At 30.0% G+C, this 16,563-nt stretch overlaps 2 protein-coding genes and 1 pseudogene across 2 annotated transcripts; all 3 read left to right on the plus strand.

Annotated features, from left to right (window-relative positions):
• Window positions 1-1,500: 1,500 nt before the first annotated feature.
• LOC133033379 (receptor-like kinase TMK4) lies at window positions 1,501-2,845 on the plus strand. Its single transcript, XM_061108097.1, has 2 exons — window positions 1,501-2,016; window positions 2,336-2,845. The coding sequence occupies exons 1-2, from the start codon at window positions 1,501-1,503 to the stop codon at window positions 2,843-2,845; spliced, it is 1,026 nt and encodes a 341-aa protein (XP_060964080.1).
• Window positions 2,846-4,470: 1,625 nt separating this feature from the next.
• Window positions 4,471-5,616, plus strand: LOC133033380 (rust resistance kinase Lr10-like; annotated as a pseudogene).
• Window positions 5,617-12,050: 6,434 nt separating this feature from the next.
• Window positions 12,051-16,371, plus strand: LOC115712166 (receptor protein kinase TMK1). Its single transcript, XM_030640414.2, has 4 exons — window positions 12,051-13,021; window positions 13,290-13,868; window positions 14,015-14,050; window positions 15,084-16,371. The coding sequence occupies exons 1-4, from the start codon at window positions 12,202-12,204 to the stop codon at window positions 16,199-16,201; spliced, it is 2,553 nt and encodes an 850-aa protein (XP_030496274.2). The 5' UTR covers window positions 12,051-12,201; the 3' UTR covers window positions 16,202-16,371.
• The last annotated feature ends 192 nt before the right edge of the window (window positions 16,372-16,563 follow it).

A 16,563-nucleotide genomic window follows, 5' to 3' on the forward strand; every position in this document is an offset into this window, starting at 1 on the left:
ATATGTTTAGTTATGAAAGTTAGTTGTCTCTCGGAAGTATGTTCCCAGATAGCTAATTTGTCCATCGGGAAAAAATCTTATGGAATGATAGTTACCATCTGGAAGGGCGTTCTCGGACGACTATCATGACCACTCCGAGTATAGTCTTTGGCTAGCTGTTCCTTCTGGAAGAGTGTTCTGGATAGTCGACTCCAGTTGACTCTATTCCTATCTAGAAGTCCCTTCAGCATTCACTTCAGTCTTTTGTCAAGAAGCGTATATCTCATCCAGAAGCACCTTGTCTTGTGCTGGTGTGGAGAATCTATTACGAGGAGTTTGTTAAGTTTGTTACGTTGTAACTAACGTAACTAACTTAACAACTTATTGGTTACAGCCACCGACCTTATTAGGATCATTATCTTGAACTTATATATACCACCAGCACTTATCATTTTGCTAGATTTGATGAGTTTTAAGAGGAAACGAGTTTGAGAGAGAAAAAGATTGAGAGGTAGAAGAGAGGTGTAGAGGAAATAGAGAGATTGAGTTTGTGTTTTGTATAAAGAATTTTCTGTAGATGAAGAAGATTTTTGGGTAAGAGTGTAAAAGTTGAAACACTTTTTAGAGTATCTAATAGAGAATCTTCCTCGACTATATTGTATATGTTCTTACTCAATCAATAAAAATGATTTGGCGGTGAGTAGAGCCATAGATCACTTCAATTTATCGAACTTGAACCTGTATATATCTTTGTGTTGATTTTAAGTGTTTACACACATATGAAAAAAGTAATTACACGTCCAACAAAATATTTGAACATTATTATTGACAATGTAATATATTCAAGTGGTTCGAAATAATCAACATATAAATAAAAATTAGACTAAAAAAAATTCTTGCCAAAATAAATTAAAAATATAATGAAACAATCCTTTCTTGATGTATACCCAAAAATTATCCTAAAATATTTATTGAAGAATATTGTATAATTTATTTTTCTTATATAGTTTTTTTTATTCAATAAAAAAGGTAAACAAAAAATTAGAAAGCTTAATACTTTTTCGATGTTATATTACTATAGGTACAATTAAATATCGAATATCATATACCTTAAAATAGTAATTTTCATAGAATATCGTTAACCAATCACAACGTATTACCTCTAAGTAGTGCTAAATAACTATAGAATATTACTATTAGTCACTAGTGGTACCTAACATTTTCTATAGATGACACTTTATGATTGGTTAGTGATACAATACCTAATATTTAATTACACCAATAACAATATACTATCGTAAAAATACTAGCGACTTTTTAGCAATTGTCATAGCAATATCACACGATTAATTATATAGTCTTCTGTCACAAAATGTCTACCCACTATTATATAAAAGTTTTTGAAAGTCTTTCTTGCGACTAAGGGTAAAACCGTAATATAAACCATAATTTCCAAGTTAGTTAAAAAGGGCGCCAAGTACCGTTTGACGGAACAAAGACGCTGCAGCTCTAAAACCCCAAATGAAACTCTCTCAATTCACTCCCACACCTTCCTTCTTCTTTCTCATCTTCGCCGCCACTATCTCGGTGGCCGGTGCCACCATAGACAATGACGCCGCCGTTATGTCAAGCCTCCTCAAGGCCATATCTCCTGCCCCAACAGGCTGGTCTCACTCCACTAACTATTGTTCGAAATGGAGAGGCGTATGTTGTAGCTCAACCGGCCGAGTAACCGCCATTAACTTACCGAATCTCTCTCTAACCGGAACTCTCCCTTCGAATCTCGCTTCTCTTTCACAACTCACTTCCTTAAATCTCAAAGGCAATTGCTTTTCTGGGCAATTGCCTTCTTTCGCTAACCATTCTGTGATCCAAGAAATCTTCTTGGATCATAACAAGTTCGCGTCTTTACCCGTCGCTTGTTTTCAAGGACTAACCGATTTGAGAGTGTTGACAATGGATAATAATCTCAATCTACCCCAATGGGATTTTCCCATTGAGCTTATTGAGTCACCAAACTTGGTCAATCTAAGCATGGTGAGTTGTAATTTAAATGGTTCAATTCCAGAAAAATTCTTCCTTTCCTCATTCCCCAACTTGCAAAATTTGTTTCTTTCTTCAAATTTTCTCAATGGGGTTTTACCTCAAACCTTACCCAAGTCTAAAATTCAAAAACTGTCTTTGTCAAAACTCTTTCACCGGTCCAATCCCGAACTTATCGAAACTAGAAAACCTTTTCGATCTCCAACTCAACGACAACCAATTCACGGGCCTCGTTCCAATCTCATTAATTTCTCTCCCAAAATTAAGAAGTGTTTCTTTGAAGAACAATCTGTTACAAGGTCCTCTGCCTCAGTTCAATTCTCATGTGAAAAAGGTTGATATTTTAGGTACCAACAGCTATTGTAGGGACACTTTAGGACCTTGTGATTGGCAAGTGATGGTGTTGCTTGAAGTGGCTAAAGATTTGGGTTATCCTTCTATGTTGGCAGATTCTTGGCGAGGTAATGATGTTTGTAAAGGTTGGAATTATGTTAAGTGTGATTCACAAGAGAAAAAAGTTGAGGTAGTGAATTTTCACAAGAGGCATTTTAGTGGGAAAATCTCTGCTGCTTTTGGTAAACTAACAGAGTTGAGAAATTTGTGGTTGAATGACAATAACTTGATTGGTTCCATACCATATGAGTTAACACTCTTGCCTCATCTTTTGTTACTTAATGTTTCTTATAACAATCTTAGTGGAAAGATTCCTAAGTTTAATAATTCTATGGTGAAGTTAATTACTATTGGTAATCCACTACTGTTGGGGAATTATAGTGATGGAACTTCATCCAATGGTACTGCTCCTGTTTACACTGGTATATAAATCTTTGCACATTTATTAATGCCACTTTATTTTTTGGGTTGTGTATGTGTGTGTGTGTTTTTTTCTTCATATTGATTAATTTAAATCTTGGTTGGTAAAAAGGGTTTAGAGGGTAGATGATATGGCAAACAAAGACATCTTTTTGATGGTGAAAAGGTTGACATATCAAATTATACAATATCAGTGGGGATAATATTTTAGGGAGAGTAATTTTTTTGGGGGGGTTTAATTGTCAAAAAAATGCATTTTTTTTTTGGTTTGATGAAATATAAGGTTATTAATCCATGATTTATGTATAGGAGGAGGACGAGGAAGGAATATCAAGCCTATAAAAGTAGGAACAGGTAAAATTATTATTTGCTTTGTACTGATGGAGATTTATTTAACTTTCTCTTTTTCTTTATATTAGAGAATATAACACAAAATAAAAATCAAGTGAACTAAATTAAACTAAGATTTTAATAATAGTTCATGGGTTTGTTTGGTAAATTGTGTTGTATTGTATAGTATTGTGTTAGATTATATTATATTATATTAGTATTATTTAATATAATTTTATATTTGATATTGACTTGTACTAATATATTGTGTAAAATTATACTATATTTACCATTAGCTCGATTCCAATCGTGACCCTAGCCCTGAACAAGGTTCTCAGGTCAAGGATCTAGGGTCGGGATCAAGTCCGAGTTAGGAGTTGGATCCGGCTTCGGGTTCGGGTGCAAGGTCCGGATTAGGGTTCAGAGCTGGATTCAGATTCAGGTCCAGGGCCAAGTTTTCGAGTCGGGTCCGAGTGCAGGTTGGAATTCAGGTCTAGGGTTTGGTTAGGTCCAGGGTCCAAGTCTGGGTCCGAGTTCTAATCCGAGTCCAAGGTTCATGTTTAGGGCCAGATCCCCAACCACAAACCCTTTCGTAAATATTATAATACAAGCTAACACATATTATTTGTTATTACAGTTTAAAGGCTCGTTTGGTACATCGTATTGAATTATATTGTATAGTATTATGCTAGATTGTATTAATAGATGGTATAAAATTATGCTATCCTTACCATAAACTCGACTCCAATCCTAACCCTAGCTCTGGACAAGGTGCCTAAGTCCGAGTCAGGGGTCGGGCCAGGTTCAAGTCAGGGTCCGTATCTAGTTTCAGGGCCGGAGTCCAGGTCAAGGCGTGGGGCTAGGTCCAGATCTAGGTTCGGGTTCATGATCGAGGGCGCCGTCCGAGTGCAGGGGTCCGAGGCCGGGTCCGGGTCGGGGTCGGGGTTGGAGGCTAGGTCCGCAGTCAGTGGACGAGTCCGGGTCCAGGTCCACAATCCAAGTTGAGATTTGAGTCTGGATCTAAAGTTCAGGTTTAAGCCGGGGTTTGGGATCAATCATAATGTTCCTTGTTAATACAATAAATCTAAAATGTAGCAAATTTTACTTGTATATTTAAATTGATGGTTTATTTTACTGTATTGTTTATTTTGCAGGAAAAAGTAGAAGTTTCATGTTTAATGTCACAATAGGTAAACTTATTGCCAATGCCTACTTTATGTAATTATGGTGAAAGATACCTTTTTTTCTCACAGTTCTATGGATGAACAAAATAATTGAGTCATACATTTCAAATGTGAGTTTTCTTTAATTTTCTTCACTAATGCAGCTGCAGTAGCCTCTTCAATTGGGCTAATCATCATGATAATACTGTTCTTCTGCCTGAGGAATTTTCCAATAAGAAAATCAATCTTCTTTTGGAAGAAGCAAAACCCTGCTCATAGAAACATTGAGATTTTCCTAAGGAATTGTGGACCACTTCAAGTTAGAAGATATAGTTACTCTGAGGTTAAGAAAATGACCAATTCCTTCAAAGAAAAATTAGGCCAAGGAGGCTTTGGTAGTGTCTACAAAGGAAAGTTATTACAAGATGGCTCACTTGTTGCTGTGAAAATGTTAATAAATGAATCAAAGACCACAAATGGAGAAGATTTCATCAATGAAGTTGCAACCATAAGCAGAACATCTCATGTCAACATTGTTTCTTTGTTGGGTTTTTGTTTTGAGGGTTCGAAAAAAGCTCTCATTTACGAGTTCATGCTTAATGGATCTCTTGAGAAATTCATTTTCAACGAAAACGATTTCAACTTAGATTGGGAAACACACTACCAAATTTCACTTGGCATTGCTAGAGGATTAGAGTACTTGCATCGCGGTTGCAACACAAGGATTTTGCATTTCGATATTAAGCCTCACAATATTCTTCTTGACGCGGATTTTGTCCCAAAAATCTCTGATTTCGGCCTAGCTAAGATTTGCACTAGACAAGAAAGTGTAAGCTCAATGTTGGGTCCAACAGGGACAATTGGATACATTGCTCCCGAAATCATTAGTAGAAACTTTGGTGTGATTTCTTACAAGTCTGATGTGTATAGTTATGGAATGATGGTTTTATAAATAGTTGGAGGTAGACAAAATGTCAATATCCAAGCTAATAGCACTAGTGAAATATATTTTCCACATTGGGTTTATAGGAAGCTAGAATTGGATGAAGAGGTTTGTTTGAAGAGAATAAATGATAAAGAAGATAAAATAAAAGTGAAGAAGATGATAATTGTGAGTTTGTGGTGTGTACAAGCTAACCCTGAAAAGAGACCAAGTATGAGTAAAGTGATAGAAATGCTTGAAGGGAGTGTTGATTCATTGCAAATACCACCTACTCCTTTCTTGTCTTCTTCTTCTTCTTCAACTTCACCTCTCTCTTCTGAGTTTTCTAGTGCTTTTTTAATTTAGTCCTAAATAATAAGAAAGCTATCTCAAAAAATTTGAATGCAAGGACATACATGGCTATTTGGATTGGTTTGCTCTTTATTATGTAAGATGTTTTGTGATGTTAATTTGACTCTTTTATATATTCCTAAAGTGAAAAAAAAAATCACCAGTCTCAAATTTCCCTCTGTCCCTCCAATTAATGATTGCCACTTATTTTTATCTTTTCTACCTCATTTATTAACATAATTTTTGTATTTGTCATAACAAGTATTGTGACTAAAATACATTTAATCACAGTAAATTGTATTTGTGACTAATATCTTTAATTATAGACTTTTTAGTCACAACATAGAAATAATGATTTATAATTAATCATAATTTTTTTACTTTTAGTCACAAATTTTGTTGTGACTAAAAATAAAATTTTTTGTAGTGATATTTGGGTGGCCAAATTGCAAAAAGAAAATTTAAGAGGGGCCAAATAAATTTTCTAAAGAAAGCTAATAAAAAGTATAAATGATCAGTTTGTTTTCATCACGAGAAATGTTAAAATGTTCTAGTAGTACCTAGTACATTTTGATGTGAATATCACTATTTGTGCAATTAAATATCATGTTATATGGATTAATGTAATAATTTTTAAAGATTATTACTAGTTAATTGTAAGACGAAACATCTAGAAAGTACTAATTAAACACCACTACAACTAGTGACTAATAGCAATACTCTTTCTTAAATCATCATTTGAGGATAGTCAATGAAATCAAGCCACATACACTAGGTTCAAAGTTCCAAACAAAATACATAGGATTGTTCTTTCTTTGCCTTAGTTTTATTATGATGAAGTTTCTATTTTAGATTTTTTTTTGTTCCTTTTTTAGTTTTAGTCTATCTAGAACTTTCTGTGAAATGTCCTGACTGTACACTTGTCCCACATCAATTATTATCATTATTTGTTATTCAAATAAGCCCTTAAAATGAATGAATGATAGTGTATTCTTTTTAGATATTTGTTGCAATTTTTTTACTATTATTTCATAGGTATATTTTGACAATTTGTGAATTTGTAAGATGTAATTGTGGAGGTATTTTTGACTTCCTTAATAATAATTTTTTACTAACAAAGAGTTTAAAATAATAAATTAAGTGTAAAAATAAAGATAATTAATTGTTTGAATTATATTATCTATCAACACCATAAATTATTCATTTTTTTTTTTTTAAAAAATAGGTGAGAATATGCAAATTTAAGTTATAATCTCCTCACAAAGCCAAAACTAGATCAATCGACACACTATAAAACTATTTATATATATATTTTAAAAAATTTATACATATATAATTAATATTTTAATAGATAAAAATAAAATTATTCTTTTAAAAAATAGATATAGTAATCAAAGATTAAAATCTTGATATAAGTTATACATTTTCTTGTTTTATTTGTTATTGAATTTAAAATGGAAAGAGATAATATTTAATTAATTTTGGTGAAGTAAAAAAATATTATAAATAATTATTATGTAATTTAATATTTAAAAAAATAATCAACTTAAAATAACTGATTTAATCAACATTTAATACAAATTAGATATATATTATGAATAAAAAAAATAGATTAAATTATATCAATACTATTATAAATATTCCAAAAGAGCGTGACATCACCGATTCTCTTAAGATCCACTATATTGTAAAGAAAAATATTAAAGCATCTCTAATGGTAATATTTTAGAAAATACTTAATGAAGTGAAAAATTTAAGTGATAATAAAAGAAGGTTATTCTTAAAATTTACATTGATGTCACACAATGACATTGATGTTATGTTTTTTTTTACAATAAAAAATTAAAAGTGCAATATATTAAAAAATATATATAATAATGTGTGAGATCATAATTATATCATTTTTAAAAAGTATTATACTATTAGAATATTTTTAGAAATAATTGTGCTAAAAATGATGTGGAAATATATAACACTTTTAAAGAATGCTACTATTGAAAACACTCTTATATATCCTGATAAAAACACACATTCCAATCCACTTGGTAACTTTAGATTGGTTTAGAAAGCTACAAGATGCTACAACTTAGCAACAACTTGTAGTCCTCCAGATCGATTTGAAGTTACTAGGGCATAAATCAGTGTTTCCATGGGGATATTTTTTGTAGTGTACAATATATAAAATGACAATCACTACTACTTAAAAAAAAACTTTTATAGGTATTTTTTTTTTTCAGTCACTAAAAAGAAAACGTTGCCATAAGGTCCCTTACAGGGTTTTTTTTCAATCCATTTAGCGATTCTTAGAATGCCAACGGTTATAAGTTTCGCTAAAAACATCTCAAAAGACCATTTTTATAGTAGTTAGCAGGGTTGATCTTAAGCTAAGGTGGGTAGGCCCGCGCCTAGAACTCACTCCTATTAGGGGCTCAAATGATTTTTTTTTTTAATAAATATGTATTTTTTATAAATAATATTATTTATTTTTTAAAAAAGGGTCTAATTTTTTTTCTAGGGTCGAATTTTACTCAGGGCCGACCCTGATAGTAGTCATTCTCGGAAGGTTAGCATGAATGAGCTATCCTTTTGTTTTGTATTGTACTCTACCTTTGATTATTATTTATTTGGTGTGGATTTTTCACACACTTAGCTAGTAGTAGCTCTCCTCATTTGTCAATTTTTCACTAGACTTTTTATTGGGTCATCCAAAGGAAAAGAGAAAGGGACATGAAAACAACATTAATAATAAATGTACATAGAAAATTAAGGAAATATATGTTGCAACCCATGAAATAATTTGTCCAATCAACTTTACTTTTTTTTTTTTGAATAACAATCAACTTTACTTTTATTTACCTCTTTCTCTATATTAATTTCTTAAAAGTCTATATTTAATCATTAAATAATCCACCACATGTTTTCATATAGAAATATAAAATTATACAAAGAAATAATCAATGCACATATTTTCGTCACTTTTAAAATCTTTATAAAACGTATTGTGGGGGTGGAACTTAGATGTGGACAATTTGGTCATTATGATCCAGTAGTATTGCATTTTACAAAAGAGAGTTTTATTTGCACTAGGGGTGTTCATCACATCCAATGAATTTGGACCGATCCGATCCAATTCAATTATTTATTGGATATTGAATTTTGCCATTCGATCCAATCCAATTGAATTTAGTCATCTGATCCGATCCGATCCAATAGATGTATTGGATTGGATCGGTTCCATTCATTGAATGCTTTAACTGGTTTTTTTATTGGATTAGATTGGATCCATCCAATGAATCCGAATCCAATTGATGAATCCAATCCATTTTAGCCACTATTTAGGCTGATTTCATTAAAAAAAAATATATGAAAAATATAATTTAAAACCTAATAATCCAATAATAAACAATAGTTTAATCCAAATGCAACTTAATTTTCATGATCCCATAATAAAACTATAACACAAATCTAACTTAATAAGCAAAAGTCTTAATAAACAAATCCAATACACCAAATACAAATATTATATAAAATATTAAATCAATGTGTGCAGGTGCACAGTAAAACATATTAATAATTAATATATTTTTTAAAACAAAATAATTAAATATATAAAATTATAAATATTAAATATGATTGGATGGACATTGGATGATATTGGATTGACTTGGTTCGGTTATCCATTGGATCGGATGTCTCATCCAACATTCGATCCGATCCAATTGGATTTTTAAAATTTGCATCCGTTCCGATCCAATTATGATTGGATATCCGATTCTATTGGATCGGTTGGGATTGGATCGGATGACTTTCTGCACACCCCTAATATTTTGCACATCAAAAATTTATAAATATATTCTATTTTAATATTTTTTATTATATATATATTAAAATACATAGGAGAATTACTATATAATACATATACTATTTTTTAATTTTTTTTTAAAATATTTCTATGTGAATTACTATGTGGATTTTAATTACAATTTAAGTTGTTATGTTAGTTTCTATGTAGGTTTCAATGTAGATTTCCGTAAAAATATATATATAAAAAATACAGCTTTTAAAGTGTAAACATGAAAAAAAACCAAAATATATATCTTAAATTATATTAGTTTTTCTTTAATTTTTTTTTCCAAGTGATATTCTTAAAAATTGTACCTATCAAACATAAATAAATTAGATTTCAAAAATTTTATATTAGAAAAATTAAATAAAAATTATGTGAAATTTTTATTAAAAAAAAAATATACACGATTTAAAAAAATATATGAAAATAAAATTAAATATAAGTATTGAAATTAACAGAAAATAATATGAGATTTTTTTTTTTAAAAAAAATATTAAAAATTATTTTAAACTTAACTTTTTTTTTTTATATTTTTTTTTATTTTTAAATATTGGGATAAACTTATTATTTTTGTATTTGTGGGGTGCAAATAGAATTTCTCTTTACATATATTTAAGTTTTATTCGGACCATCTCCAATATAGAATCTTATACTTTTGGTTCAATAACTCTAATGATTCACATTAAATATTTGACTAAATAAATATATTTTACTTAAAATATTTCGTATTTTATATTATTTATATTAGTAACCCAAAAGAACTAATTTATGATATAATTATAACACAACTACTAGTAAGAATTTAAAATCTTAAAATAACTTAATAAAATAAAATATTTATTAAATCAATTAAAATATCATATTTTTTTTAAAAAAAGAAAACTTAAATAAAATAGATTTTTTTATTTTTACACTTCAAAACAATTTTCTTTTGTATTTTTACGGAATTTTACATAGAAATCCTTATTGCAACTAGCGCTGCAACCTAAATTGCAACAAAAAATCGTATAGAAACCCTTATTGCAATTAGTGTTGCAACCACTTTAGAAGCCCAAAGCGTAAATTTGAAAAAAAAAAAGGTTAAAAAAACAGTATATGAAGTAATTCTCCTAAATAAAATTACACATAATATTTATTAAATTATTATGTTACTTAATGTTTATTTTTATTTATGTTTATCTTTTTAGTTTCATAACTTAGTTTTATGTTGTTTTTATTTTATTTAATATTAGTATTTTTGTTATGTCGATTTTGTATTTTTTTACTATATTAGTATTTTAAATGAATTATTATATTTGTGATAAATTTTAATTTATTGACTAAAATATAAGATTAATTTTTAAAATAGATTAAAATAAAGATTAGAATACAAAAATAAAAAAAAGTTTTAATACCAATTTAGTACGTAGACCTAAAATCTAATATGTAAAATTTAGTACCTACCAATTTAATTTATAATTTAGTGTATTATTAAAGTAAAATGGTATGAAACTTCTATATCTTTCTAATAAAATAATACACCATTAAATATGCTCTTAGAGATACATATATTTAGTTAAGAATTTATTTATAGTATATATCCCAATTAATTTATTATGATCTTAGACTCTAGTCAAGTCATTTCCACTAGACTCTAGTCAAGTCATTTCCACTAATAAGTTCTAATAATGTAGAACTTTATCATATGAGCACTAAAATCGCTTTGTGAATTGTCATCCTTAATAAATATAAATTAATATAAGCTAGATTTTTGCCCTCCACTTATAATATGGGCATTATTATGTCATTTCAACCGTGTCATTTGAATTTTTCAGTTCGTCACAAATAGTTTTTGAATTATTCACATTATTATAAATTAATTATTTTCTTAAATTTTATCATCGCGACAAATAAAATTATGATATGGTTGCTTATCAACTTACTACATCAGTACTGCGTATATAATTTAAAATTAAAAAAATTTATATATTTTTAAAAAATCATTAAATTAAAATCAACTAATGATTAAGAAAATTACGTAAAATTATATTTAAAAAATAAATTATTTTTTTAAGACATTGATATGATACTGATGTGTCAACTAATTAAATATTCATGTATTATTTTATTTGTTAGGTGTGACAAAACTTGAAAGAAAATCTATTTATAATACTGAATACTTCAAGAACTTTTTTTATAAAAAAATTCAGAGGCTACAATAATACATAAGGCACTAGTTAAGTATCCATGTATTATTTTGTTTGCTAAGTGTGACAAAACTTAACATAAAACCTATTTATAATACTGAATACTTCAAAACATTTTTTATAAAAAAATTCAGAGGTCACAATAATACATAAGACACTAGTTAAGTATCTGCATTATTTTGTTTGCTAAGTGTGACAAAACTTGACAGAAAACCTATTTATAATACTGAATAGTTCAAGAACCTTTTTTATAAAAAAATTCAGAGGCCACAATAATACATGATCAAAAAAGTCCTCCATAAATATATTATCACCTTATTTTGCTTTTTTTTTTTTTTTTTTTTAATTATAATTTATTTAGTCCAAAAATTCAAAAATAATAATATAAGGAAGAAGGAGAAGAAGAAGAAGAAGTCATAATAGTTCAGGTGAAATTTTCCATTTAAAAAGTCTCAATCTCATAATACAAAACAACCCAAAGTCGAATCCCATCAACCTACGCCACCTGACCAACAAAACATACTCAAATCCATAAAACTCTTTTTCTTTACTTCAAATCCATAAAGAATGGAACTTTCTCAACTTACTCATCAAACTCCTCTTACCCTTTTCTTCTTCCTCTGTTTCATCTTCACCACCACCACCATTGCCGACGATGAATCAGCCGCCATGGCAGACCTTCTGGCCTCAATCTCACCCACCCCATTAAGCTGGTCAAACTCGGTCAACTACTGTGATAATTGGAAAGGAATCGAGTGCAGTTCCTCTGGAAAAGTCACCACCATTAACTTAGCTAATCACTCTCTAATGGGAACTCTCCCTTCAAATCTTAATTCTCTCAAAAAACTCACTTTTCTTAATTTACAAGGCAATTCCTTAAATGGGTCTTTGCCTTTGTTATCTAATCTCTCTTTACTCAAACAAATCTATCTTGATAGTAACAATTTCACTTCAGTACCTTCTGGATGTTTCCAAGGACTTAAAAGTTTGTTAACTTTAAGTATGAGCCAGAATTCAAATCTCAATCCTTGGCAATTTCCAACTGAACTTGTTGATTCATCCAACTTGGTTACTCTATCAATCTCTAGCTGTAACATGTTTGGTTCAATACCAGATGTTTTTGATTCATTTCCCAATTTGGAAATCTTAAAGCTTTCGAAAAATCGTTTGACAGGATCTTTACCACAAAGTTTTGCTGTAACAAAGATTCGAATCCTCTGGCTCAATGGTCAGCAGAGAGGTTTGTCTGGTACCATTGATGTGTTATCGAAAATGACAAAGTTGTACCAAGTTTGGCTACAAGAGAATCAAATGACAGGTCCGATCTCGGACCTTTCGAAATTGGACACCCTTTTTGATCTTCAACTTCGTGATAATGTCTTCACAGGTAAGGGTGGCAATTCGTGTTCACGAGTCCTGTTTGTATTGAGTAAAAACTTAAGTAATTACAAGCAAATATGAAACTCAAACTCGACTCATTTATTGTCCTGTTCAAAACTAAACACTTATTTATAAACGGGTTGACCTGACTAGGCCTGTTTAACTTATTTACATAACCAACTAAATATGTTAATGTCTTATTTAACTAAATAAGAGTGTCGTCATTTTTGAGTTGTATTATCATGTCTGATCCATTTTGCCGTCCCTATTTGCAGGTGTAGTTCCAAGCACTCTGATGTCTATTTCGAGCTTGCGAAATGTCACACTATCTAACAACATGTTGCAGGGTCCTCTCCCTTCATTTCCATCGACATTAACCAATGTTGATCTCACCGGCACTAATAGCTTTTGTAAAGACACTTGGGGACCTTGTGATGATCAAGTCATGACTTTGCTTGAAGTTGCTAAAGATTTGGGGTACCCTTTGGAATTAGCAAACTCATGGAAAGGAAATGATGCTTGTGAGAATTGGAAGTATGTTGATTGTGATTATTCAGTTGGGAATAATAATAATAATAATAGTAATAATGTTGTAAGTGTTGATTTTCAAAGGTGGCAATTGTCTGGTTTGATATCCCCTGCTTTTGGTAATCTCACAACTTTGAGAAGTTTGTTTTTGAATGATAATAATCTCACTGGTTCCATACCATTTAGCTTGACCCTTTTGACTCAACTTGAAATTCTTGATGTTTCTAATAACAATCTTTCTGGGGTGATTCCTATTTTTCCACCCAAAGTGAAGTTAATTACTTTAGGTAATCCTTTATTGAAGAAATCAAGGAACTTGAGAAAAGGTAATGACATTGCTGGTGCCATTATGTTATTTTCTGGTCTTTTGTGTTAAGATGTTTTTTTATGTTATGATCAATGATTGGTATGCTTTCTTAAAGAGCTGTTATCTCAAAGTAAAGTGCTTACATTCTTTCTTTCTTTTTTGCAGTTAAAGAAAGAAAGATTGTGCTTAAAGCAGCTTTAGGTAAAGTTATTCCTTAATCTCCTCTTTCTGTAATTTGGGCCTACTTAACTTTTTATCTTCTAACAACCAAATGAGAACACATTATTATTAGGTAGTTATAACTAAATTACTACTCATAAACCCATGATAGAATTTTCTTAATTGAATAAATATTATGTATGTGATTAAAATCTATCTAAAAAATATTACTACTCATAATAATTAGGGAGTGTTTAGTATGAGGCGTTCAAAATAATCTGATATTGAAATATTAAAGTGGAGAATATGATCGTATGAAAGTTTATGTTTGTGTTTGATTATGCATGAGAATATTTAGTTAGATAAATATTAATTAAAGAATAATTTACCGTATAAATATTTAAGTTTAACTTCCAGTTATAAATAAGTATTTAAGTTTAATTTTTATCCACGTGTCTTTTTTTATTGATATATTTAAACTAAATAATAATTTTTTAAAAAAATAAAAATTTAATAATTTGGACTAATCAAGAATAACTACATGACAATTTATTTAACACTTAACAGCAGCCAGGTATCTACAGAAGTTTCAAAATTATTACTTATGTATTATTACCGTAAAAAATTAAACTTAAGTATTTATTTATAATTGAGAGTTAAACTTAAATATTTATACCGTAAATTACTCTTAATTAAATTACATTGTTTAAAAAGTTAGTTTAAAATTATTAAAATGTAAATTGATTGTATGGAGATTGAAAGGAAGGTTTTAAAATTACCCTTTTTGGCACTTAAAATAGTCTAACCTCAAATATTGAAATCAGGGACGGACACACTAATAAGATTGTGGGGGCTATAGCCCCCACTAAAAAAAAATTAGTGTGAAAAAAAATTAAATATCTTCTATTTAGTTAAATAATTATACAACAAAATAGTAAAAAGCCCCTACAAAATAGTTATAATTTTAATGTAAAGTAAATAATAAATATTTTATAACAATTAAGCCCCTACAAATCAAAAATTCTGGGTCCGTCACTTATTGAAATGAGTGTCATTTGTTTCCTATAATTAACAGCTACAACAGCATCTGTAATTGGGGTACTCATGATTTTCTTGGTCTTATGCTGGAGAAAGCTTTCATGTTTGAGAAAGGAGAAAAATCCTGCTCAGAGAAGTATTGAGGATTTTCTAAGGAGCTGTGGACCACTTCAAGTTAGAAGATACAGTTATTCTGAGGTTAAGAAAATGACCAATTCCTTCAAAGAAAAATTAGGCCAAGGAGGCTTTGGTAGTGTCTACAAAGGAAAGATCTTACAAGATGGTTCACTTGTTGCTGTGAAACTTTTACATGAATTAAAAACAAATGGAGAAGAATTCATCAATGAAGTTGCAACCATAAGTAGAACTTCACATGTCAACATTGTCTCTTTGTTGGGTTTTTGTTTTGAGGGTACTAAGAAAGCTCTCATCTATGAATTCATGGCCAATGGATCTCTTGAGAGGTTTGTCTTTGAAGATAATAATAAATTGGATTGGGATACAAATTATCAAATCTCACTTGGGATTGCTAGAGGATTAGAGTACTTACACCGCGGTTGCAACACAAGGATTTTGCATTTCGATATTAAGCCTCACAATATTCTTCTCGACGCAGATTTTGTGCCCAAAGTCTCTGATTTCGGGCTAGCCAAGATTTGTAACAGAAAAGAAAGTCTAATCTCTGTGTTGGGTTTAAGAGGGACTATTGGCTATATTGCTCCTGAAGTGTTTAGTAGAGTGTTTGGTGGGGTGTCATATAAGTCTGATGTTTATAGTTATGGAATGATGGTTCTTGAAATTGTGGGAGGGAGAAAGAATGTTAATGTTAGAGTTGAAAATAGTAGTGAAATATATTTTCCTCATTGGGTTTATAATAGACTTGAGTTAGATGAAGAGTTTAGTTTGAAGAGAATAAGCAATGAAGAAGATAGAGTTAAAGTGAGAAAAATGATCATAGTGAGTTTGTGGTGCATACAAACTGACCCTTCATGTAGGCCAACAATGAGTAAAGTGATAGAAATGTTGGAAGGGAGTGTTGATTTTTTGGAATTACCACCTAAGCCTTTCTTGTCTTCACCTTCAAAATTTACACCAGCTGATCAATCCTCTTCTTCTACATCACCACTTTCTCATTCCTATACCTCATTTTTGTAGTGGCAAAGTTGAAAAAGAAGTAATGAGTTTTCTTTTATTTGTGTTTATGAAACAAGTTGTAAATACTTATGATACTAAAGCAAGTTTGTAGTAACAACACAATGTTTAATTTTGGAAGTATGTAAAGTTTTCCCAATTGGATTCTTGAAATTGAAAGAGAATTTTAGTTAGTTCTAATTTGATGATAATAGCAATATATTGACCCCTAGTACTTTTTGTAGTGGCTAATTAGTAATTTTTCCCCAACTTTGACATGTACTAAATCGTGCCTCTTGAACTTTTTTGGCCGTTAATAATTCTCCCGAACTATTGAGATAGTTAAATTTAAGGACTTTTGTCTAATTTTAGTAAAAAAATTCTAA

The sequence above is a fragment of the Cannabis sativa genome, unplaced genomic scaffold (genome assembly GCF_029168945.1).
Source record: "Cannabis sativa cultivar Pink pepper isolate KNU-18-1 unplaced genomic scaffold, ASM2916894v1 Contig5, whole genome shotgun sequence".
Classification (NCBI taxonomy): domain Eukaryota; kingdom Viridiplantae; phylum Streptophyta; class Magnoliopsida; order Rosales; family Cannabaceae; genus Cannabis; species Cannabis sativa.

What these genes read in the sequence shown, in the direction of transcription:
- LOC133033379 (XM_061108097.1), top strand. Translation starts at nt 1,501, where the DNA reads ATGAAACTCTCTCAATTCACTCCCACACCTTCCTTCTTCTTTCTCATC. An exon ending in ACTTGGTCAATCTAAGCATG is followed by an intron (nt 2,017 to 2,335) that starts GTGAGTTGTAAT and finishes CCTCTGCCTCAG; the next exon opens with TTCAATTCTCATGTGAAAAA.
- LOC115712166 (XM_030640414.2), top strand. Translation starts at nt 12,202, where the DNA reads ATGGAACTTTCTCAACTTACTCATCAAACTCCTCTTACCCTTTTCTTC. An exon ending in ATCAAGGAACTTGAGAAAAG is followed by an intron (nt 13,869 to 14,014) that starts GTAATGACATTG and finishes TCTTTTTTGCAG; the next exon opens with TTAAAGAAAGAAAGATTGTG. An exon ending in TGTGCTTAAAGCAGCTTTAG is followed by an intron (nt 14,051 to 15,083) that starts GTAAAGTTATTC and finishes TATAATTAACAG; the next exon opens with CTACAACAGCATCTGTAATT.